This window comes from Mustela erminea, chromosome 16 (assembly GCF_009829155.1).
Source record: "Mustela erminea isolate mMusErm1 chromosome 16, mMusErm1.Pri, whole genome shotgun sequence".
Lineage (NCBI taxonomy): Eukaryota > Metazoa > Chordata > Mammalia > Carnivora > Mustelidae > Mustela > Mustela erminea.
In genome coordinates, this window is record NC_045629.1 from 48,871,529 (window position 1) to 48,896,654 (window position 25,126).

The 25,126-nt window shown below is 36.4% G+C and overlaps 1 protein-coding gene and 1 long non-coding RNA gene across 3 annotated transcripts in view; one reads left to right on the top strand and one right to left on the bottom strand.

Moving 5' to 3' along the window:
• LOC116574830 lies at nucleotides 1-25,098 on the top strand. Its single transcript, XR_004279515.1, has 3 exons — nucleotides 1-455; nucleotides 21,152-21,254; nucleotides 25,059-25,098. It is a non-coding gene; the product is annotated as an uncharacterized LOC116574830 (long non-coding RNA).
• The window catches only part of ANKRD46 (ankyrin repeat domain 46), a 32,117-nt gene continuing 10,181 nt past the window's right edge, over nucleotides 3,191-25,126 (bottom strand). For both annotated transcript variants that reach the window (XM_032315658.1, XM_032315659.1), the window contains exons 2-5: nucleotides 12,198-12,298; nucleotides 9,323-9,660; nucleotides 7,966-8,124; nucleotides 3,191-3,674 (exon numbers count right to left, since the gene is read on the bottom strand). In XM_032315658.1, the coding sequence (XP_032171549.1) occupies nucleotides 3,458-3,674; nucleotides 7,966-8,124; nucleotides 9,323-9,633 (687 nt within the window). In that variant the 5' untranslated portion in view covers nucleotides 9,634-9,660; nucleotides 12,198-12,298 and the 3' untranslated portion in view covers nucleotides 3,191-3,457. The remainder of the gene's footprint in view (nucleotides 3,675-7,965; nucleotides 8,125-9,322; nucleotides 9,661-12,197; nucleotides 12,299-25,126) is intronic.

Consider the following 25,126-nt stretch of genomic DNA (forward strand, 5'->3'; position numbering starts at 1 on the left):
AATCATGACCTATAGAACAATTCTTTATTGTGTTAAACCTTCCCATGTACTATGGGACATAAAACACAGCTGACCCCCCTGCCCACTAGTTGCCAGCAACACCTCCAACCATTTTTCTAAAACCACTGCTCCAAGCCAATCATATGGGTTCTATCACTGCCACCGTCACCAGTATCTGGCTCATAAATCCAGGCTTCACTGTCCAGTGCCTGGCTGTGGTTGGTTTGGGAAGAGGAAACATGATGTAATGTCAGCCAATGAAACACAGAGCAAGTTTGCTGGGCGCCTGGCAGGAAGTTTCCTAGGAGAAAACCACAGGACAGACAGTTTCTTTCTTTTTCTCTTCATGATTACAAATGGATATGAGGCCTGAAAATTCTAAGCTCATCTCAGAACCAGCTGGAAGATGAAGTGAACAAGCAGGAGGGCAGAGCCAGAAGCACAGGAGAACTGAGGTAAATTTGGATTATCACCCTTGGGATCTACTCTACCTCTACACTTCCAGTTGTATCAGTCAGTAACTTCCTATGGTTTAAACCACTTTTAATTTGGATTTTGGTTTCCTGCAGCTAAAAGTACTTTGATACATACATGAACAACTTCACAAGACAAAGAATAAGACCTGGTTGGGGGAAAAAAAAAAAAAGCCAAACCAAAACAACATTAACAGGTTAAGTATTGTTCCTGGACTTCTAGAGCAAGAACACACCAATTATATATGTGTGTGTATATATATTTTTTAGCCTGCATGCTCTTAGTAAAGGAGCCACAGTGTTCATGACTGTGCAATTCTCCTACCAAGTGACAGGCATACTGTGAAGAATGAACAACACCATTCACACATGTAGCCTGTTAGAACATGTGAAAGGTAAAAAGCTACTTAATCTGAAAAGAAAAAATACAGCTACAGGTGAAAAAGCAATGCTGTCAGTATGTGTGTACAAAGAGTCCTACACAACATAGGAGGTACTGTGGACAAATAGGGTAGTAATAGGGATTAAGCCCTTGCTCTCATGAAGCTTATAATAAGAGACAAATGAAAAAACATTGTTTATTCAGTATGGTAATTGATGAGGAAATAAGAGGCAGAGAAATGGGCTGTCAAGGTTAACTAGGGAAGGTCTTCTGAACATGCCAGAGTTAGACCTTTAATTTTAAAGGTTGGTAATACTAAGAAGATGTGGTAAATGGAGCATTAGAGGAGGAGGAAAGTTTTTAGGAATGTGGGTGGAAAATTTAGTAATGTATTACTGTGATGGCAGCAGGCAAGGTTCTAGATGACTCCATTGTTAGGTGTATGACAGTGGGGCAGAAGGAAAAAAGAAACTTATAATTGGGGTAGAGCCTCAGCTTGGAATCCCTGTTCCACTATGTTCTATCTGTCTGACTTTGGATAAGTCACAACGCTCCCTGTGTCAGTTTTCTCACTTTGCAAAATGGGAAAATGTAGCTTGCGTCGGGGGACTGACAGACAGCACAAGATGAGGCATGTTAAGTAAAAATGAGAAAGGTGCTTGATCATGGTAGCTACTGTCGCTCTTGAATCCACAAGCAATTCACCCAAATTAGTTTCAGAGCACTTACAAGGCAAACATATGTGAAATTCAATATACCTGTTATATCAGGTTTGAAAAAAACATTTTTTTAAACAGGCAATTGTAACCCATTACAAAGAGTCCTAAATTAAAAGAAAACAATGACACACTAAGAAAATGGGTTGTGATTAAGAGACTATAAATGCGTTTATTGGTAGTATTACTGAATGCTGAATGCAGAGATTAAAATAGAAAGAAATCAGCACTTAAAATCTTCTAAAAATGCAGTATCTTTACATATATGTTAACCAATCCTGCTTATCTATTTAGATTTACAAACATAAAGCAAATTCCAAAGCTTTCATTCTGAATATACTCTGATTCTGAGTTCTAGTGTTCTCTACTCTAAAGTCGGTTTTTATTTTATCGTTTTTATTTATTGTTTCTACCCTAAAAACAAGACTCTCTGAGCTGATCCTGAAGCAGTCAGTAAAATCAGGAATTTTTAAACAGTTCTTTAAGAGAGGATAAAGCCACATGAAAGAAAACACCTCATCCTACATATATAAATACAAGAGAAAATATCAAGAAGCAATGAGAATCACAGAAATGCCAATCCTACTCTAAACTATAATTTCTACCTCTAACAACAATTCAATTAGCAGTAGCTTAGATGCCTTTGTTCTAAAAAATAAAACCATTAGTTCTTTCACTACAATTTTCTGACTACACTCAGTGAATAATTATCAACTTCATATACTTTTTAAAAACTCAAGAATATGATTTATACATAACAGAGTCATTAACAAAAGAGGCCTTCAAACATACTGCTGAAAGCTGCAATATAGTTTGAGGACCAGATTTCGATTTACATAATATTACCATCCATAAAGAGTTAATGGCACCCAGTACAGTAGTGCTCAACATGGTTACCTCAGAAATACTCCATCCGTTCTTGCATCAGAGAATTACTGACACGGATGAAACTGTTAAGACAATTCTAACAGGGCCTCTAAACAGGACTGCATGTACAGTTGTGACAGCACAGCTAGCCTGTAAAGCTGAATTTTCCACAATAATTACACTACAGAATTACAGTGACAGATGTTCAAATTATCTTTCCCTGCTAACTACTGAGTAGAAAAAGTGTTTCCTGACTAAATTTTTGATGAACAGGAGATCTTTGATAAAAACACTAGGGGAAACACGAAAGTGAACTAAATGAACTTAAGTTTTTTCACAGATATTAACAACAAGCAAAGCAGTTTACAAAAAAGAGAATCAAAATTATCCTATAAACAAATAAATATAAGATCAAATCAATCATTTTTGAAGAAAACACAGCTAATTTTCTAGAGTTCTGTTCGGTTTGTAACTAGACTTTAAAAATATTAAAATAAACCAAACAGCTTCCCACAATACTGATTTGCTATACAGGATGTGAAAAAAAGCACTTCAAGTTTTAAGCTTAATGTTTCATTCTTTCCCCTATTCCCAGGAAAGAAGAAGAAAAAGAAGAAAAGGGGCTCCTGCAAAAATAAACAAAACCCAAATCAACCAACTAACAAAAAAGTAATCACATAAGAAAATCTTTCTCCTATTGAACACTTCACTTTAGTTGGTCCATATTAGGGTAAGGTTTCCATAGCAAGTCACCTCCACGTTTTTATGAAACAAGGCTATGTGAAGGCATTCTAACAAGTTGGGCTGAGTCAGAGGTAGCTTTAGGATGAAGTATACTTGACTACGGTATGTGGTTAGTTCAAATGACCACGTTGTTCGAAAAGGATTACAATACATAAAAATGCACAAAGAAAAAATGTACAGCCCTCACTGCCTTGCACTAAGAGAAAACGTTTGAGAAACTCAGGACAACAGTGGAAGCCAGGAAAGAGACACAGGCCCCACCCCCATGGGCTCCTTTAATGCACCAGTTCCGGCTGGTTCTCCACAAAGGGGAGCACCCCGCTCACATAGTATGCAATGCCAAGAGATAGCAAAGCAATGACAAAGATCAAGAGCAACACCCTCCAGAAGCCCAGGTCCTCGACAAATTCCTGCCATGTGGTTCGGAAGCTGGACAGGACTCCTTCCCCTTGCTGCAGGTTGGGATTGAGGAGAGAATGGCTTTCCATGGCACTGTGAAAAGGAGCAAAGACAAGGGAAAGGGGCATGAACAACACATTCCACCCATTTCAGAAAGATACAACAGCAACCATGTTACTTAGAAAAGCCAAGACAACACTTGCAAGAAGAAAACTGACATATACGTGCTCTCATACATTCATGTACTGATGTATGTATCTGCATGTATCAGGACAATCTACATTCAATTGCCAATTAAGCCGCAATGATTATGTTTCTTGGTTTGGTATCCAGCAGAGTTAGAGTCAAAAATCCTTTTCTAATGAAAAGGTCCCAAGCAGAAGTCTTGACTGTAGGTCAAATGAGTTGTTTTAAACTCTTAGTATCTAAGTTACTTTAAATTTAGAAGAATTCAAAACAAAGATTCATATTTTAAGAATTCATATTAATGAAAATAAGCAAAGATGGGTAAATCTAAAAATGATTTTATGATTCACTTTTACACAGTGTGTGAATCTTAAAGTCAAAAGGGGATTTTCATTAACTTTTAAATTATCTGAACAATGAAGGAATTACTTCTTTTAACTGTAATCCTCTAAAAATGGACACTTAGCTCAGTCTGTTGAACATCTGAACAAGCCTAGTCATTAGGAATTCTTAATAGCTTCCACCCACTGGTTGTAGTTCTCTCTTGTACAATAATACAAAATAAGTTTATTTTGTTTCTGCATAAAGGCTGAATCTAGGTAGCACAACAGGTAATAAGGTAGCACAAAAGCCATAAGAATAATTCTGGTTTTCAGAACTCTATCAATGAGAAATATGACCCCTGAAAGTAGAAAACAGGGTATCTGACTTTGATATGTGGATGGCCACACTGTGAAGAATTTAAAGCTCAGAGCGATAAGCACCTGCAATTATGTCACAAAATGCAGGTCCAATAACAGGGTATCATTTAGATTAAAGCCACAATCACCATAATCCTATATATCAACTATCTGTTGCTTATAAAAGATCATTTACCACCCTTCCTAAAACCTTTCTCTTCATATTCTCCCAACCGTCTGGGCTCAGAACAATGGAAACAAAATAAAACAGTGTCTTACAAACTAGCATTTTTATTTAACCTATAATTTTACTTTACTTCTTGACACTTAACCAGACATTCTTCAGCATTTACTAGTATTAGAGGTCTTCTCTAATCATAGGAAGCTGACTTCCTAATTGGCCACTCTGCTTGATATCCAAGCTTTTCTTTCTTCTATATTAAAAGATGTTTATTCTCTAAATAAGAAAAGACATTTTCAGTGGGAGTCTACATGAATACAAAAATTTAAGAAAACTGAAGCAAGTTCAAAAATAAGATTGGAACTTTGAGAAGGTTTAAACACATGATACCATGATTAGATAAAGAAGTTCAGGAGAGGTTAATTCGGACTTGTATGAAATATAGTGAATGTCCAAGCTGATGTGATCTCATGTTCAAAGATATTAGATATAAAACGAGAATTCCGCTGAGCAATCTCTAGGAGCTTAAGAAGCTCTGCCAATCAGAATTTTCCATAGTGACCTTATCCAGTGAAATGTTTTCTACTGAATGCTCAGAAGTTTTTTTGTACGTGTGTCATCTACAGTGTCTTTGTCATCCTATACCCACAAATTTAAAATAACTATTAAATTTAGGATATATGGGGGAGTGGGAAAATATTTTTCATCATCTTGATTTATAGACCCTTAAGTTATGCTATGTCTCAGAGAATCCTAAGAGTGATGGAAAAACTGAGTACATTCAAAACTTGCTTTATGTTCTGCTAATGATCACACAGCTTTGCCACAATGCCATGTGCTAGCCAATCCCATTAAGCTTTATTCCATAACTTTTTCTATTGGTATAGTTCATATATAAAATTCATCTTGTACAATAAGGCGTATTTTTTTTTAGTATATTGACAAAGTTATACAACCACCACCACTGATGTCAGAACATTTTAATCACCTCTATAATCAACCCCGTACCCTTTAGCAGTCACTTCCCATTGCCACTTCCATCAGCTCCTGGCAACCACTAACCTACTTTCTTTCTGCCAATTCCAAACATTTCATATAAACAGAATTATATAATATATGGCATTTTGACCAGCTTCTTTTATGGAGGATGCTTTTAAAGCTCACTGACATTGTAGCACATATCAGTAGTTCATTCCTTTTTATGGTGTAATATTCCACTAGATGCACAGATGACATTTTGTTTATCCATTTATCAGTTGATGGACTTTTGGGTGGTTTCCACCTTTGGGCTATTATAAATAATACTGCTATAAACATTTGTGCACAAGTTCTTGTACGAAACCAGGTTTTCAATTTTCTTGGGTATATACCTAAAGTGGAACTGTTGGGTCATATGGTAATTCTGTATAGCTTTTTGACAACTGCCAGGCTGTTGTCCAAAGCAGCTTTGCTACTCTACATTCCCACCAGCAATGTACAAGGGTTCCAGTTTCTCAACATCCTTACCAATACTTGTTGTTGTTCCATCTTTTTGACTGTAGCCATCCTACTGCTATGAAGTGGTAACCCACTACGGCCTTGCTATGCATTTCCCTAATGACCAATGATGTTGTCCTTGAGTTTTTTAATTTAAACTTCAACTACCACATGTCTGCCATGATACTGAAGGGCAGGAGTAAGGTAGTGCAACCACACAGTACAAGTATTAGTAATTGGGTTTTTTAAGAACTGGCTTTACACAATGCTATAAATAATACAAATCCTTATGCAAGGAAATGACAGGTATGTGAGAGAAGCAGGAGTAAATATTTCATGTGGAGCAGCTCAAACGACTAATTATTTCTACTACTTAGTAAGTAATCACTACCTAGGCAAAATAAAGTTAGACATATATTTCTGATAAGGAGATGCCAAGAAACTGGCTATTAACAAAATGTAGCAAGCAAGGTCCCCAGAACATACCAAGCAAAAACACATTCTTGGACTTTTTTCATGGTAAAGAAACTTAAAGTATTTATGAAAATAAATTTCAAGATATTTTGGAATAACACAGTCTTCAACAAATAATAGAAAACTCAATGTTGTCATATTGATTATGACATTCTGCCAATTCAGAGTACACAGGTGGGAGCAAAAGAGCTTGCAATATATCTTGGACTTCTTATTTTATCCACATGTCAGTTTTCAGTGATAACTCATGAGCAGCATGCATTGTTCTAGAAGTAAAACTCTTAATTTCTTTGGACAGTAATAAGTTCTTAGAAGTATCTAAACAAATAGTCTTATGATTGAGAGTAGAATTCATGGTTCCTAAGGAGTATACCAGCCAGCACATGAAGGAAAGGAAAGCAATCACTGGTACAAAGGAATCAAATTAAGGGTCAACTATAAAAAAAAATAGACAATTTCAATTAGAACTCACAGAAACAATGATCCCAACAGTCTAACTGGAGCATATGATCCTATTTCCAAGTCCTGATCAGTCAAACTACTGGGTCAACAGCTCATGAGAGCCCTTGAAATATATTCCACTGAAAATTTTGGGAGGAGACAATAGCAGGTTCATCACCTGTCCTACCTTGCAATTACCTGGAAGCCTGAAACTTCGTGGCAATCAACCAGACTCCATGCTAGTACAACTCAGTCTGAACTACGGACTTTACCCGTTGAGCTAGTGGGGCCAGGAGAAAAGATGATTTGTCACCTTTTCTGAGCTCCCTGAACCGTCTTGTAAACTGCTTCTAGATGAGAAATGATGAGATACTGAAGGCCTGTCAGTCACTACATCTTAGCTTCAGTTACTTACAGGAGACCAAATTTCATTTGTTCCAAATCATGGGAAAGTTACTTTCACTTTCACATTCCTGAACTGGGTGTTAAATTTTCATTTCTCTCCTCCTGTTTTACTTTTCCTCAGTGCTCCACTTTACCTTTGAAATGGCCTTTTCAGTCTTTCTAATGTTGTCCAAGTTTCTAGTCTTACCCTTCTCCCGCTTTAAGCAATTCCATTCTGTTTGTGACCTGCACTTAAAGTTCTCAAACTCCTGTTTCTTTCCCTCAAATTCAGCTCTTAACCATCTCTTCACCCTTGTGCTGACAATACTGCAAGGCTTCCTTGCACAGGGACTAACAGAACATTACGTGCATGTGGGCACGTAGTACTTTCTCTTAATAGCTTCTCAATTGTAATCTGGAGCCATACGGACTTATATAAAGTTCAAAGAAAGTATCAAAGCTCTGTACTTGAAAGCAAATAAATAGAAAGCTCACAAAGTTATTATAAAAGATCCAAAGACTTAAAGTGACTTGTCCCTTAAAAAATTACATTGTTAAGTACCTTTCACTCTCAGCTGTCTGCATGGTCTCCAGTTTTGAGTGAGTTCCTCTGTTAAATCCTTTTACCTCTTGTTCTTCCAAAGATTCCAGCAATCGAATGACATCTTTATTCACTCCTCTGCGCTTTGCCAGAACCAAGGGTGTAGCACCTTGATGATTACTTAAAAAAAAAAAGTTCATAAATATAAAGACGTCATCATTATAGTTGGATTATATCATTAGTACCCTCTTGTTTAGCTCTCAGTGACAAAGGAGTGGGCCAAATTAACTCAAAGACCAGAGCAGAACCAATGACTGAACTGGAATTTTAATTTTGAGTTAAGCTATTTTTTTCCTTATAGGGAAAAAGGAAGAAGAATATATAGGCAGAAGTGTAAATAAATGAGAATAAATCAAAGAAACATAGGGCATTTTCTTAGAAACTAACTGCAAATTCTAGATTCTAAATTCATTCCTACCTGACATTTATATTTTATGGCAATAGAGCATATTTTTTTTTTTAAGTCTAAGAATTAAAAGCAAATAAAAGCCCAAAGCAACCAAATAAGCTGCTCTGGCTCACCTAGCTACTGAACCCTAGTAAGAGAAAAGAGCCAAGTAATAGTGAATCCCAAAGCCAATTCGCACCACATTTGTCCATCACATTTGCTGTCTTTTTCAGATTTAGGGACAGCAGAGCACCAATAAATCAATGCAACATGTAAGTGTAGTTTAAAGGTCAAGCTCAGTTTTAAAGATGGTCTCACACCTTTTCCACTCTGAGACAAGGTATCATTAAAACAAACACTATTTCTTCAAACTGTTCAGTATAAAAAGGACTCTGAGTCCCAGAGAGATTATGAAGCCAGCATGGAATATTATACGATAGAAGACGGAACAATTTGGAATCCGGCAGAACTAAGTTCAAATTCCAGCTGTGTGACCTCTGTCTTTGTTTTAAACCCTTCTTGTATCAAATGCTGCATTTGCAAAATGAAGATAACACCAACCTTAAGAGCTATTCATTCTAAGGATTAAATGAGCTAATGTAAGTAAACACAGCACCCGGTCCATAACACGTTTTCAACAAATGTTAGTTTTTTCCTTTTTTTTTCTCTTATCCGTCAATATGCAATAACTGGTAGCAGAACCTCACCACTGTTTTCACAGAAAACTTGTACTGCTTCAGCATAAATCTAGAAGTTGGCCTCTCGTTTTCTCACTCCCCTAACAAGATTACCTTGTCCTCCATGCCTTGTTGAACTTGTCACTGCAGCTGATCAATGAGAAAGCAGAATCAATAGACTCTGAGATTGGACCACTGGTTGACAAACTAATGGGAAGAAATGACTCGACTTCAAAAACCACAGAGCACTTACCAAATATCAATTTTGAGTCCATTGGAAACTAAGAATTGAATAGTATCCACATGGCCACAGAGATGAAGAGCTGTGTTTCCTTGATAATCTGTGGCCAGAAGATCAGCACCAAATTTATGCAACAGCTGGCAGATGTCTACATTCCCTCTAGCTGCTGCGAGGTGAAGGCCAGTTCTGCCCCTGCTGTCACGAATATTTGGGTCAAAGCCACTTTCCAAAAGCCGCTTGGAATAGTTAAAGTCTCCATCAATACAGGCTTGTAGCAAGGGCACATTAGTCTGAGACGAATCATTTACAAAAACGTAGGACATTATTCTGATGGAGTGGATGGACTATGCCTGTAATGAAATATGAGGTGAGATTCGGAGAAGCCAAACTAAATCAAGACAATGAAGTCATTTAAAGAAGCACTATTTCTTATCCTTCTTGGCCTCCTGCCTCTAATAAATTACCTCAGCAAACAGAAACAACAACAAAGTTATCAATTAGATTTTATTTCTCATTAAAATGTCTTATTTTCTTCATATCCACTTGATCAAAACTGCAAATAAATTACTATAAAGCTCTATTTTGCTTTTTATTAGGCAAAAGATTAAGAACTTTTAAAAACTAAGGAAGATATGATTGCTTAGAGTTAAGTTTATTGCATTGTCAGAAGACATACATAACGTTACCCTTAAACTTCAAACACATGCTACTGCTGGTAGAGATTCTTATTTAAAACAAAGTAACTCTCTTTCCCATATGTGCTTTTTTATCGTATTTGAGATATTCTACATGGTAAACAGAACTACCTACTCAAAAGTTAATTAAATCAGTAAGAAAAAACAATGAAACAGCTTATTCGTTTTTAATAAAGACCGCTGAATGTTTTGTCTATAGCAGAAACTTCAATTTTCATAGAAGGAGAAAAGCTAAGAAAAGCAACAAACTAAACTGAAAAATTGGAAATACCATGAAATCAATTCAGACTTTTTTATAGTATTGATTTTATTTTGCTATTCTGTGGTTATCTAAATAATCGGATTTTGCCAAACTCCCACTGTCTGAAGACGGAGACAAAGAAAAATAGGTCTGTTTGGGAATAAAGGCTGAACAAAGGCAACAATCCCAACTGTTTCCACTCTGCAAATTTAATCCAACCGAACAACCTAGCCTCTCCAGTGTGTCCACACCTCTTTCACTGATACTTCACTACCCCAGCAGTCTCTTGGTCTCTGTGTGTGTGTGTGTGTGTGTGTGTGTGTGTGTGTATCTCCCTGACCTCCTCTTGGTTCATTTAAGAAAAGTTAAAGTCTGACAAAAGAAACCTTGCTAAGAAACTCAAGAGAAAACAAACCAAAAGAAGAAAACACAAAGGCAAAGACCAATATGTTTATAGAGATGACTCCCTCACTTTATAGCTACAAAAACTGAGTCACAGACAGGGTTGGCTTGTAATTTATCAGATAAAGGCTTTCTTTCTGGAACACTGATAGAGCTGGATATTAGACCAATCTATTCTTGTGTTTAACCTCAAGGGGATTCAGGAAAGCATGGCTATCGAGTATGTTGAGATTCTTGGCCACCACTCCTTTTAGCCTGGTTTCCCAACAGAGCCACAGTCCTTCTAGATGTGGGCTACCTTCCACCAGAGCTCTGCCGGTTTCATGGGTTCTCTGTGCAAAGGGATAATATTAACACACACTGAAGGCCTGTTCCAAGGCAGGCATCGCACCAAGGGTGTCTAATGAATTTTATTTAATCTTCCTAACAACTCTATGTAAGGGTTATTATACTGAATTTTAGAATTTTAGTCACTGAAAGATTTCAAGTCATGGAAATGGCATGGTCTTATTATATTAGTCTTTCAGAAAGATTACTCTGTCAGAAGGAAAGGTTAGTTTAGAGGGGGTTGAGGCTGGAGACTGGAAGATCAGCAGGTCACTAAGAAATGATGACAGCCAGATCTAAGGCAGTGGCAGGTAGATGGGATCACAATGGAGAAGGATAGAGAAGATAGAATTAGCACAACTTAATGAATGGTGAGAAGTTGTTCTTAAGGATAATTCTAATTATGGGAAAAAACTGCTAAGGATTAAGAAATACAGAGATCGAGATAAAACAGATTTCAGATTATGACACTATATAATGCTTTTTAAAGAAATCAACCCATTAAGAAGAAATTACTCTTTAAAATAGTCAAGAATTGGGGCACCTGGGTGGCTCAGTGGGTTAGGCCTCTGCCTTTGGCTTAGGTCCTGGGATTGAGCCCTGCCTCGGGCTCTCTGCTCACCGGGGAGTCTGCTTCCCCCTCTCTCTCTGCCTGCCTCTCTGCCTACTTGTGATCTCTGGCAAGTAAATAAATAGAATCTTAAAAAAAAAAAAAAAATTAATAAAATAGAATAGTCAAGAATTCTGTTTTGAGGGTAACCTCCCTATTTTCCCCTACCATATTCACTGGATTAGATAATTAAAAAGGACAAAGTTATCAGAGGCATTTAAAAAAAATAATATACCACATATCAAGTGCTTTTCAAGAGATACTGTCTTTTGGTTCAATTCTATAAGAACAGATAATGAAAAACAAACTTGATATTTTTGGTTCTAACACAGTAAGAATTCTTGTGGTTTGAAGACCTGGGATTCTTTTGAATGTTGGCTCAGTGGTGGGGGATAAAAAGTCTTCCTTGTTTGTTTATTTTTTAAGTGAGAATAAGAGTGGTGTATTTTGTGATTTTCTTTGTGTCCTTGAGAAACTAACTTTACCCCCAAATTAAATAAGGCCAATGATAGATAACATATTTCATCTTGATCACAGAACTGAATAAGCCATAAAACAAGGTATCGTAGCTTTCAAATATTGTGAGGAAGTTGACAGCAGAAAAATACTCACGTAAGCCTGGAGATTAGATCTTTCTTTCAGTGGTCACCCAGAAGTTTCTCTGAATTCTTAAGAAGGTTCAACAGAATATCAAGAAATGTGACAACAAGGACCTACAGTAAACAAAAACTTCAGTTATAATAAGGGTGTGACATAAGTCTAGCTGTTCTATTAAACACAGACAAGCTGTTGGGCTCTGTGGATAGTCTCCAGAAAATCTATTGGTAAAGCATCAATTTGTGAGGCTAGTAGTAACTGACAAGTAATAAAGTAGTGAAATGGGAGAACAGAAGGCCTCCTAAGGAGTGGCTCTGTTGCCCCAAACAAGAAAGCATGGCCAACAAGATAAAAGAAAAAGAATCAAATTATGTGCCACTAGTAGAGGACAAACTGGACTCTGAAAATTCATTCTAAGTCACTGGAATTCAGAATGCCCATTTTTCATATTATAAATAGTGGCTAGATCTCACAGTAGTCCACAAAAGCATTTCTAGAAATAAAATGCTATGGAGGTAAGTAAAAACAGTCAATATTTATATTTAAACCAAATAGGATACATTTAAGGAGAAATATTTCTAATCCATCCTGAATGCTGATACTTAAATCTCCCTATGAGATGGATCCTCTGTCCCTTTTGCTCTTCAGTGTGAAAGAAAAATTGGCCCAAATCTATCTGCAGACTTTTCCACATGCCAGACCATGCTCCTCCTGAAACATGCTGCTGTCCCACCTTCATGCTCTTGCTGGGACCCCCTCACGTTTCCCCTCTGCACTAAGAGACATCTCAAGTACCCTGTCTGCCCCTTAAAGGGATTGTGGAAGTAGGGTCATGCACAGGCAGCAGGGACCACAAAACATCAGTGTAAATTCATGAAACTAACATTTACTATGTGCTCAAAATATGGCAGATACTATGCTAAGTGGTAGGGTATAAAGACTAAATCTCGAATTTGTGGCTCAGGCTGAGATTCAGATTAAGTTTTTACTGGTTATTCATGCTCAATATTATCAAATTCCTTTAAATAAACTTGTACAAGAAATAATGAATGGTATCTTATGAGGCTCCATTTAAATACATAAATCATGTTGTATCAAAAGGGTTGTCACTGCAAGACTAGAAGATGAGGGCTGACAAATTATATGTACCAATTTAAACAAACTTCAAATTACAGCCACTTAATCACTTTCTAATCAATTTCTAATCACAAATATTCTGAGTTCATCCAAAGTACAGTACCTTTACTTTCTTATCCTGACCACTAGAGGCTGAATCTTCATGACTAAAGCCTACTTCTAATACATGATTTTCAATGTTAAAATGCTGCAGATGTTATTCTGAAGATAGTGGGGTTCACATTATGAAAAGAACAAACTTTGCTTCTCATTTGGAGATAGAGTTATAGATTAAATAGTTACCCCTTTAAATGACCTGTTAAATTCATAAGAAAGTTCCTAAACTGATGGTGACCATAAGGGGAGTGGGTGGGGGGATGGACTAAATAGGTGATGGGGATTAAGGAGTGTACTTGTTGTGATGAGCACTGGGTGTTGAAGTGTTGAATTGCTATATTATATACCTGAAATTAATATTACACTATGTTAACTGGGATTTAAATAAAAACTTTTTAAAAAGCCATAAGAAAGTTTCTTTACATTCACAAGACAATACTTCTGCCACTTTCTTTTGATGGCAAGTCCCATAAGAAAATACATTTGATCAAATTACAGATTTATGTGATTTCCAATTTAATATTACACAAATGCATTAGACCTAATTATACTTGAAACCTGCCAAGAAAATGTCTAACACCCCATTTAGAACCTAATCACTAGAAATCTATTAATAGCTTCTCAAGAAGTTATGAAAGTAAAACTCAGAACACATATTAACTATGGTTCAAGGAATGAAGAGGACTAAAGATTTTTTATTAAACTTTCTGAAATAATTGTAGATTCACACGAAGTTCAAAGAAATAGTACAAAGAGATCCTGTGTACTTTCACCCAGTTTCCCCCGATGTAATATCACAACTAGGATACTGACATTGATAATCAAGATCTAGAACATTTCCATCACCACAGAGCTCTCTCATATTGCCCTTTTATAGCCACACCTACTTCCCTTCCACCCTCACCCCACCTTATCCCCTGGAAACCACTATCCTGTCTTCCATTTCTAGAATTCTGTCATTTCAAGAATGTTATATAAATGGAACCATACAGCATGTAACCTTTTGGGGTTGGCTTTTTTTTCTCACTCAACATAATTCTCTGAAGATTCATTCAGGTTGTAGTGTGTATCAATAGTGTGATTCTTTTCTCTTATGGAGTAGTATTCCATGGTATGGATGCACCAGAGCTTGTTTAGCCATTCACCCTTTGAAGGACATTTGGTTGTCTCCAGTTTGGAGGTGTTATTAAGCTTCTAAAACATTCAGGTATATGTTTTTATGTGAACGGACGTCTTCATTTCTCTAGGACAAATGGCCAGGAGTTTAATTGCTGGTATGGAGGTTTAAAGATTTGGACTAAATGAAAATTTATGGGGTGCCTGAGTGGCTTAGTCAGTTAAGCGTCTGCCTTCAGCTGTGGTCCCGGCCCCAGGGTCTTGGGATCAGGCCCTGCTGCTGAGTCTGCTTCTCCTCTGCCCTTCCCCCCTACTTGTGTTCTCTCTCTCTCAAATAAAAAAACAAAATCTTAAAAAAAAAAAAAAAAAAAGATAGTCAAATCTGAAGGTGCCTACTGTCCCTATGCAAAAAAAAAAAAAAAAAAAAGAAAAGAAAAGAGAAAGTAAGGTGTTCTTTGGGAATCATCTGCCTGGATGGCTCACACAACCAGGACAGCGAGAGGTAATTTACAGAAGAGTTTGTTGGATTAAGCGTTAATAAGGACCCTAGTATTTACCAAAGGTAGTGTGCAGTAAGAACCATTCCACAAGTAGAGTTAGAAACATTAATGTGTGAGTATGAAAACTGAACTACTATCTTTCCAGATTCACAGACGGATGAGTCTGTTCCCCTGTAAATGAACATAAAATCTAAGCATAGTGAAGACTGCTTTTCAAGGTAGAAGAGGAGGAGGGAGAGAGCTAAGATACTGTCTGACTTTCCTGAGGGACTACTTCCAGGAGTGTATAATAATCTAGACAGGCACTTTTTCTAGTGTCAGAAGATGTTAAAAGAGCTCCCTCACCCAGAATGTATCTGGAGCTGGGGTTTGAACCCCAGTTTAGCTACTTACTAATTGTGTGACTTAAGTACTCAAAAATTAATAGTTATTAACTTCCTGAGGATGGGCATAGTTCTGGGGAGCTACTTCTCTGCTGTACTGAAGATAGCCTGCATGGAACACTGAGCATTGATCCCCTGGTAACAGAGCATCATCTAGCAATGGGGTGACCTCTAGTGGGGAGTAAAGACTTCCAAGAAAGGAAATTGATAACAGATTCCTGGCAGAGGAAAACCCATAAGAACAGTCAATTGTGGGAACAGTCAAGCCCCCCAAATCCTCTCCTTGTTCACCACAGCCCGGTTCCTAAGGGACAGTGTCCATGAAGGACAGTGACTAGTTCAGAGGCCAATTCCCTGGGATTGTTAAAAGGCAGACTCTGGGGGTCATGTCTTGGAGGGAAGCAGTCACCTAGATGTCAGTAACAAGAACTCTTAATGCTACACAGCGCATGTCTCAATCCAAATGACAAAACAATAAGGGCATTTTAGAGGAAGCATGTGAGTCACTGACTTGATAGTTCTAATTAATATTCTTTTTCTTTTATATTTTTATGTCAATACTGGGCCATATCTATATAACCTTAAGATAGTATTCTTGGTGGGTAAAGAACTAATGGAGAAAACCTGTTGTATTTTAATATACATTCATTAAACCTAACTTTAAATTCATCTTCTATATCCAGTATCACCAACCATACATAATGTATTCATTTATTTTTCATTTTGCCTTTCACTGGGAAAGGCAAGACTAAGTGATACATTCTTGGTTCACATGGACTGACATTATGCCTACATAGCAACTTTGATCAGAGATCAAAGCATCAGACACTTCAGCAAAATGCAAGGGGAAAATGGCATACCTGGAGAGACGCATTATCAGATCGGACTGCCTACATTTTCTAATGTCCTAGAAAAGTATTAAAACTGAGAGTGATATACAGTAAATGGAAACCCAAATCTGGATTCTCTATACTTCATGTGGTTATTCTTAAACTTTTAAAAGGATACAGTTGTTTCAAAATACAAAAATAACCTCAAAGAACCATAAAATAAGAACTTCCAATGAAGTCATTAAATCTTAACTGCTAGCACTTTAGAATTACTGTTCTTAAAATCCAAGTGCTATACAGATCCACAGGTACTAGGGTAAGGGAAAAAAGCCACATCTAAAAGAAATCTAGCTCTGCACAAGTCAAAATTTTAACAATTCCTTCTCAAAATGTTAATAATATATTTTTTTCAGCCTGCTTTTCCTCAATGGCTATATATCTCTAACATAGTGGTCTTAATAATTTCCGAGGCTCAGAGAGGTTAATGAGTCTAATGCCGCACTGCTATTAAGTGGCAGAGCGGGCTTCAAATTTAGTCTACACTATTTCTAATATGCCACCTCTATGCAGTTATCAAGATAATCAGTAGGAAATGGGTCACACAAAGCTCGGTTGCTTGCTCACAACTGTTTGCAAAAATTCCTGCCAGACCTTGTCTCTAAAATGCAAGAAATGGGTCTGAGATGTCTGTGTATCCTTGCATATTACATAGTGCCTGGCACATTTTTTCTGAAATCTAGACATAGGAGAATCCAATAATTCTTTGTGGATTACACATTCAATTAAGTTCATCTTAAAAAGATTTTATTTTATTTTTTTAAATATTTATTTATTTGAGAAAAAGAGAGAGAGAGAAAAAGCACGAGCGGGTTGAGAGGCAGAGTTGGAGAAGCAGACTCAGCATTAAGCAAGGAGCCTGATGAGGGGCTCAATCCGGGGACTCTGGGATCATGACCTGAGCCGGAGGCAGATGCTTAATTGACCGAGCCACCCAGGCACCCCCATCTTAAGAAGATTTAAGGTAACATTTTTTATGAGCAAACCTAGAATTTATTAAGAAAATAAATATGAACAAAGAGAAGAAAATAAAAGTTACCCATAATCCTACCAACTAGAAATAACTATTACTACTATTTTGGTGCTATGGCCCTCCAGCCTTTTTTCTCTATATGAATATATATTTAATTCATACTATAAATGCAAATGTTGAACTTTTTTACTTACTGTATCATGAACACCCTTCTACATTACCAGTTTTCAAAAAATAATTTTAATGATGTTATTCTTTAATATCCTAATTTTCCATAATTTCCTTATTAAATCCCTTAGCACATTAAAAAAATTGCTTTGCATTTTTCCTATTACCCGAATTTAAATTCACTGACATTTTAAGCTCATCAAAACATAGTCTGAGAGGGGCACCTGGGTAGCTCAGTTGGTTAAGTGACCGGCTCTTGGTTTTGGCTCAAGTCATGATCTCAGGGTTCTGAGATCAAGCCCTGTGTGGGGTTCCCTGTTCAGCAGGAAGTCTGCTTATCTCCCCCTCTCTCTGCCCCTCCCCCTGCTCACTCTCTCTCTCTAAAATAAGTAAATCTTAAAAAACAAACAAAACATAGTCTAAGAGACCTTTAAATAGTATTTTTAGTACTATCATGATAGGTTCTCATAATTCTTGTAATGGAATCTATCGTAATGGATTCCCAGGCAATGCATTTAACAGATGTGACACAAATGGATCCAGCTACAATGTGGAATTAGTTTCTTTTTCTTTTTTAAAGATTTATTTATTTATTTATTTGAGAGAGAATGTGGTGGGGGGCAGGGGAAGGACAGAGGGAGTCAAAGAAATCTTAAGCAGACTCCCTGCTGAGACCAGAGCCCCACTTGGAGCTTGATCCCACAACCCTGAGATCATGATCTGAGCTGAAACCAAGAGTCGGATGGATGTTCAATCAACTGAGTCATGGGGGTGGCCCTGGTCTTATTTCTTTATGGCAAACAGTTTTACTTTGACAGCAATCCTGATGTAATGCTTGCTTTGCTCACAATAAAAACTTCAAAGATTCTGGTGTATGGTTCATGTTAAACTATAGTTCACTTTAATCTGAATCCCTTTTAAAACCCCTATTTATCGATTTTTGGATGACTGTCTTAGAAGGGCCTGGGAAATAAATTCTCACAGATTGTATGGCTAGAATCCCAATTCTTAACCTTGGACTTATCTGTCCAAAATAAAGGCAAAATATGTGGATATTTGTTTTGAGTTCTTAAAAAAGAAAAAAGGTAGGCCCCTTTTTGATAGCATGAAAGTAAATTGAAAAAGAATTGAGAATATTATCCTTTCAGGATATTCTAGCACCATGAAGACCATCTGAAGGAGGAAGTTCATAAATAGAACCCTCCGAATTTTACTTTCAAGTCTCAAAAATAATTAACAGAAGTTCAAAAAGAATAATTTTTAGATAGATCTGGATCTCCTACAGATATATTTTTACTTTACATTGATTTTGTGATATTTCCAAGTCTAACTTGATTTGTTTAAAATTCTTAACGTTGTGATTTCTTCAATGCCAAGCTTTCAATTGCTTAATTAAAACTTTATTAAAACAATAAAGGTGAGGTTAATTAAAATGTGTGAATTATAGGATGCTACTAAAGGCCAGTTTATTATGTTTAAGTTCATAGAATAATTGAAAGTAGGCTAATCAGGTACTACTTAGTAAACACTCTTAGGAAAGAAAGCTTAATGAAAAAAGAAACAAGAATTTGTTTATATGTCTGCTATTACTATGCAACAACTGCTTAGCAACATGAGATACATAATATTTAACATTTACTAAGTTATTATATTCCAGGCACTTATTGTTTTTCCTGGAATGATTGATTTAACCTTTAGATAAGTCTTATATAAAAGGTAAGTATGATCAATTATCCTCATTTTATGGGCAAAAACCAAATGGCACTAAGTTTGCTTTCATAAAATTCTTTTTCATATAATGAATTAGTTTAGGAAACTTTTCATCAAAGATTACGTAAAGGGAAACATTAGTCTAGCCCACATATTCTGAATTAACTCCTTATAATCATTTCATTCAAAGTAAATTTTTCAAACTGCAGGAAAACAATATAAATATCTGGAAATGTTTCTTACTTCACAGGAAACATCGGTCCATGTTTACCGGAAACATTCAGTCATATATTCTGAATTAACTCTTTGCAATCTTCTCAAAGTAATCTTTTCTAAGTGTGAGAAGACAACAACAAAATATTTGGGAATATTTTCTACTTTATAGGAAGTGACTAAATTCCTGGAGTCATTATTCTCATGGATTTCTTACTCATTGGGATAGTGAGAAAACACTTGTGTAAAATTTTCTTTCTCCATCAGAAAATCAAAAAACACCAAACAAGGATTTCTGTTATATATTTTCTCCAATGTTTGTACTACTTTACTTATATTCTTGCATTAAAATTTAGTTCAGTTCAACTTTTGGAGAAATATTGGCTTCAAATAAAAATTAATTGTTCACAAATGGAGTACTGGTACCGTGGATATTTTATTTTATTCTAATACCTTTCAGTATTTTCCAAAATCTTTACCGTGTAATTTCAGAATGTTTAATATTCTTAGCAAATGACTTGCCCCCATAGAAGTCTTCAGTTTACAATTTGTAATTATATAATAAAGATATTAAATAAGCACTGGAATGTCAATCTGAAGTCTTTCATGCATATGAATTATTTTTGTAATGAAGTGATTTTTCAAAAATCAGGGTTCTTTTTGTTTTTTTGTTTTTTTGCAACAACACTTTATCTGTGACCTAATGGTGCCACCTTGTGGCCTACCTGGGCTTCAAGTACAACTTCAGCATCTACAACCAGAATACAGCAAGAGGAAGTACTTTGAAGTTTTTGTTCATTTCTTTTTTTTTTTTGTTTGCTTTGTTTTTGTTTTTAAAGTTTACTTACTTATTTATTTTAGATATCTACACCCAATGTGGGGCTCAAACTCACGATCCTGATATCAAGAGACTAATGCTCTACTGAATGAACTAGCCAGGCGTTCCCGTTTTATTTCACAGTTACTTGCTATTATTATTATTCTCAATAATTCTTTTTTTAAAAAAAGATTTTATTTATTTATTTGACAGAGAGAGATCACAAGTAGACATAGAGGCAGGCAAAGAGAGAGAGAGAGGGAAGAAGGATCACTGCTGAGCAGAGAGCCTGATGCGGGACTTGATCCCAGGACCCTGAGGTCATGGCCTGAGCCGGAGGCAGAAGCTTAACCCACTGAGCCACCCAGGTGCCCTCATTCTCTTATAATTCTTAATTAGTGAAATTCAGAGTGGAGATAAAGCTCAATTTTCCTTAAAAAAAAAAAAAAAAAAAAAGTTTACCTAACATAATGTTGTATGTCAATTATACCTCAATTTAAAAGTTTACCAAGCATATTAATAGCATAAATATGACTCCAGGACTATTTAGAGATCTAAATCTCATTAAACCCACCCTAACAGACTTTATTTATACAAAATTAAAGTGTTAAAAAAAATGACACTCCTGGAGTGCCTAGGAGGCTCATTCAGTGAAGCGTCCAACTCTTGATTTTTGTGCAGGTCATGATTTCAGGGTTGTGAAACTGAGATTCTCTCTCCCTCTGCCCTTCCCCCCCTAAAAAAAAGACTTATTCATTTATTTGGTGTTATTTAAAAATACAGGAACTACAACTTTTGTAAATTACTCATTTTCTAAATAGTTCACAAAATGTAAACCAGATTCAACTCAAGCAGCCTGATGGCACAAGACTCTGTTTTAAGGAGAACCTTGAATACTTCTATGAAGTTTTTACAGCCAGGAAGTCCATTCAGGATTATTCAACTCAATCTCCTTATTTTACATTTAAGGATACTGAGAATCAGAAAGGCCGTTAACATGCTACTTGACAAGCAAACTACCCCTTACCCTCAAGATTCTAGCTCCATTCATGATTCACGGTGGAAATATAAGGTAAATCATTTTTAACATAAGTTTGTCACAGTTTTATTGTAATCTGTCCCCACCTAATGCTTTCAGTTGTGCACCAGATGGATGCTAGCATGTATGGCATCCTTCACATAGTGACATAGGGTGGACAAGGGACCTCCCTAGGCTATACAAGCCCACAAATGATCTAGCAGACTTCTTTGAGGTGTGCTCTGATTGCATGTAAAGCTATATGAACCACTGTGGTCGAGGGCTCCATACTGCTTACAGTGATGTCGCCTATGAAGACACTTAAAATTCAAGAACTCCTGACATGTCATTATTAGACTCGTGTCCTACCTCACTTATTTGAACCTCTGGGGACCCTAGTAAATAAGGATATACAATGAAAAAAATGACTGAAGAGAGGACTAAGGAACTAAACCAAACAGCCTCTAAAAATGGCATGGTTATGAACAGTGACAAAAGGACCACCATTGGGGGTGTGAGACATTTCCTCTTTTTCCTTAATTCCCTAAGAATTAAGGATAAGACCTTTGGTAGAAAGCGAGTAAAGGATGAAGAACAGATGTCTGAGACTTTAAGGAGAGCCTTTGTTTCCTTGCCTGCTGCCCCCTTTTAGACTGCGGGGCAACCTATTCTGGGGAGGCGTCCTCTGATACCCAGAGAAAGAAAATAAGGGGTGACATACAAATGACTATAGGTTAAAGAAAAGAAAAATAAGGATTTTCCCCCCTAAATTTTTCGGCCCATTTTAGAAGGATAAAAATAAGAATTACAGGGAGAAGTTGTATTTTTTTGGCTGGAGCTTTCTTCTAGCTGCCAGTTAGGAACCTAAAATGTGGGGCACAAAGTGGGAAATGCCAGTATTCTACAGCAGAGCTGAATCAGCAGTCCTGATAGCTTCGTCAGTAGAACAGTATTGCCGAGTGAAAAGGACAATGAATTATAACAACATTCTTTCTGACTGAGACCTGGCCCCTACAAAGCCTCTCCTGTTAAAATGGCAGATCTATGAGTTGGCTCAGTTCAAGTCTATGTACTCAGAGTTCTAGGAAATTTTTCAGAAATGGGAGTAGGGCTGGCAAATCCCTGTATCAGTTTCCCAAGAAATTATTTTTAACTGCCCAGAGACCGACCAGGTCATTGTGACTAATATGAGAAAAAGTGATCAGTGACCAAGGATCTCAAGTTTTTAGCTACATGGCTCTCCATATAATTCCCTTGGTATGTTCCAAGACATAAATACTTTAAAAAGTTTTTAAAATGCCCCTAAACCCCACAATATATCACCCCAAATACCGAAAAACAGCATTAATACTAGAACATCAGAATGCTGAGAAACTGCAGCTATTAATGCTAGGCACTTTACATTTAAAATTTAAATAGCCACAATACTGGATAATGTAGCTCTAATATACAACAAATTTCTTCTATATATATGTTTCTGGCTCTCTACTCTGTTCTAACAGTCTGTGGAACATGTATGTGCCAATATCACACTGTCTTAATAACTTTAGTGTCATCATCATCACTAGTTCTTGATATCTTCTATGGCAAGTCTCACAATGTTGTTCTTCATAATCATTATAACAATTATTTGCAATCTTCTATCCCATCTGAGGGTCAGGATTATTTTGACATGTACCACAGAAAGCCTATTGGAAATTTTATTTACTACACAAAGTCATACCCTTGAACGTGAACTCTCTGGATATTCTTTGCTATCTTTTTAATACATTTTTATAATCTTCCCCATGAAGGTCTTGTATATCTTTTATACATTTTATTTTTTAAAAAACCCATTGTCTTTTCTGCTGTGATTGAGGTCTCTTTTTACTACAGTTTTACTTTGGTTATTACCAGTACAAAGAACGAAACTGATGCATATGTGCTGACTCACATCAGTAACCCTGCTGCGTTCTTACTAATTCTATTAATACATCTACAGGTTCTCTTGAATTTTCTATGTATTGCCATATCACTTACATTAAGTACAGGGCGCTGGTTTAAAAACATGCCTGAAAATTCACTACACCTTTCTTCAAGAGGTCAAGTTAAATTATGCACCACCACCACCCACTCCCCCCAGTATAGGCTTACTAATTCACCACTAACAAACAGGACATGGTAGAAGTGGCTTGTAAGACAGGTCATAAATTAGACAATGCAGCCTCCCTCTTACTGTGTCACGGATTACTCACTCTGAAACAAGCCAGCTGCCATGTCATAAGGACACCCAAGCAGTACTATAGACGTTTCTGTGATGAAGTACCGCCAGTAAACAGCACGGAACTGAAGCTTTTTGCCAATAGACTTGTGAGTGAGCCACCTTGGAAAAGATCCAGCCAAGCCTTCAGATGGCTAGTCCTGGCTGAAATCTTGATTGAAATACACTGAGCCTGAACCACTCAGCTAAGCCACTTTGAAATCTCTGACCCACAGATGTTATTATTTTAAACTTTTTAGTTTTCCAATTTATTGGCGTAAAGTTATACATTACACACGCTCCTGACTGAAAAATCTCTACTATATCTGCATAGTTTCCTTTTTTGTTTCCGATGCTGTTTATTTGTGCTTTTTCTTGTTTTGTTTTTCTTTCCTAGATCATTATTGGTAAAAGTTTGTATATTTAGTTTTTCAAACTGGTGCACCTGGGTAGCTCAGTCGGTTAAGCAGCCAACTCTTGATTTCGGCTCAGGACAGGATCTCAGAGCCCTGGCATTGAGCCCACATCCCCACCTGGCTCCAAGTTCAGTGGGGAATCTGCTTGAGGGTTCTATCTCTCCCTTTCCCTTTGCCCCTCCCCCTGCATGTGTGCATTTGCTCTCTCTCAAATAAATAATCTGGACGGGAAAAAAAAGAACCAGTTCTCCTGTTTTACTGCTTCTGGTTTTTCTTTTTAATTTCTTCTATTTTAAGTTTTATATGTGGTTTTTTTTTTTTTTACCTTCTTGATTTGTATCCTTAACTCACTTTTAATCTTACCTTTTAACAAATTTATTTAAATCTATATAATTTTTTTAGGAAAAGAAAGAAAAAAAATCTATAAATTTACATTAATGTGTCAACTGGACCACATTGGTATTTCACACTGTTGTTTAAATATTATATAATTTCTGTGATGTCCTCTTTTAAACCTATTAATTATATAGAAATGCATTTTAAATACCCATACATGGGATCTGAAAATCTTTTTGTTCATTTCTAATTTATTTGCATTGTGGTAAAAGAAAATGGTCTTTGGGGCAAGAATTTTTTAAAATTTAGACTTTCTTTTGGTTAATGCACCATGTGTATCTGAAATGAATGTATAAAGCATTAGTTGAAGACAGGATTCTACTCTTCATATACATACATTTGATCAATCTTGTTAATTTTGTTGTGGAAATATTCTGTATTTTTCCAATTTTTTGCCATCTGATATATTGGTTTCTGAAAGTAGTGTTAACAGTTTTCCCCCATGATGGTGAATTTATCGATTTTTCTTATAATCCCATGTAATTTGGGGTTACATTTTGGGACAATGTTTAGGTACATGGATCACTGCTCTATCTTCCCAGAAGACTGTTTCTTTTATTAGTGTGCTTCTTTATTCCTATTAATGTTTCTTGCCTCAACATTTGACATTAATGATATTAACATTATTGTAGTATCTTTCTATGGTTATAACTTTGAGGGGATATTTTTCTGTTTCAACCTTTATGTATAGCTTTGGTTTAGGTATATGTCTGGTAAACAGGAAACTAGATTGCATTTAAACAGTTCTGAAGATTTTTTCCCCATAGGTGAATTTATTTTTTTAATAGATTTTTACTTATTTGACAGAGTTCACAAGCAGGCAGAGAGCGAGGAAGGGAACCAGACTCCCTGCTGAGCAGAAAGCCCAATGCAGG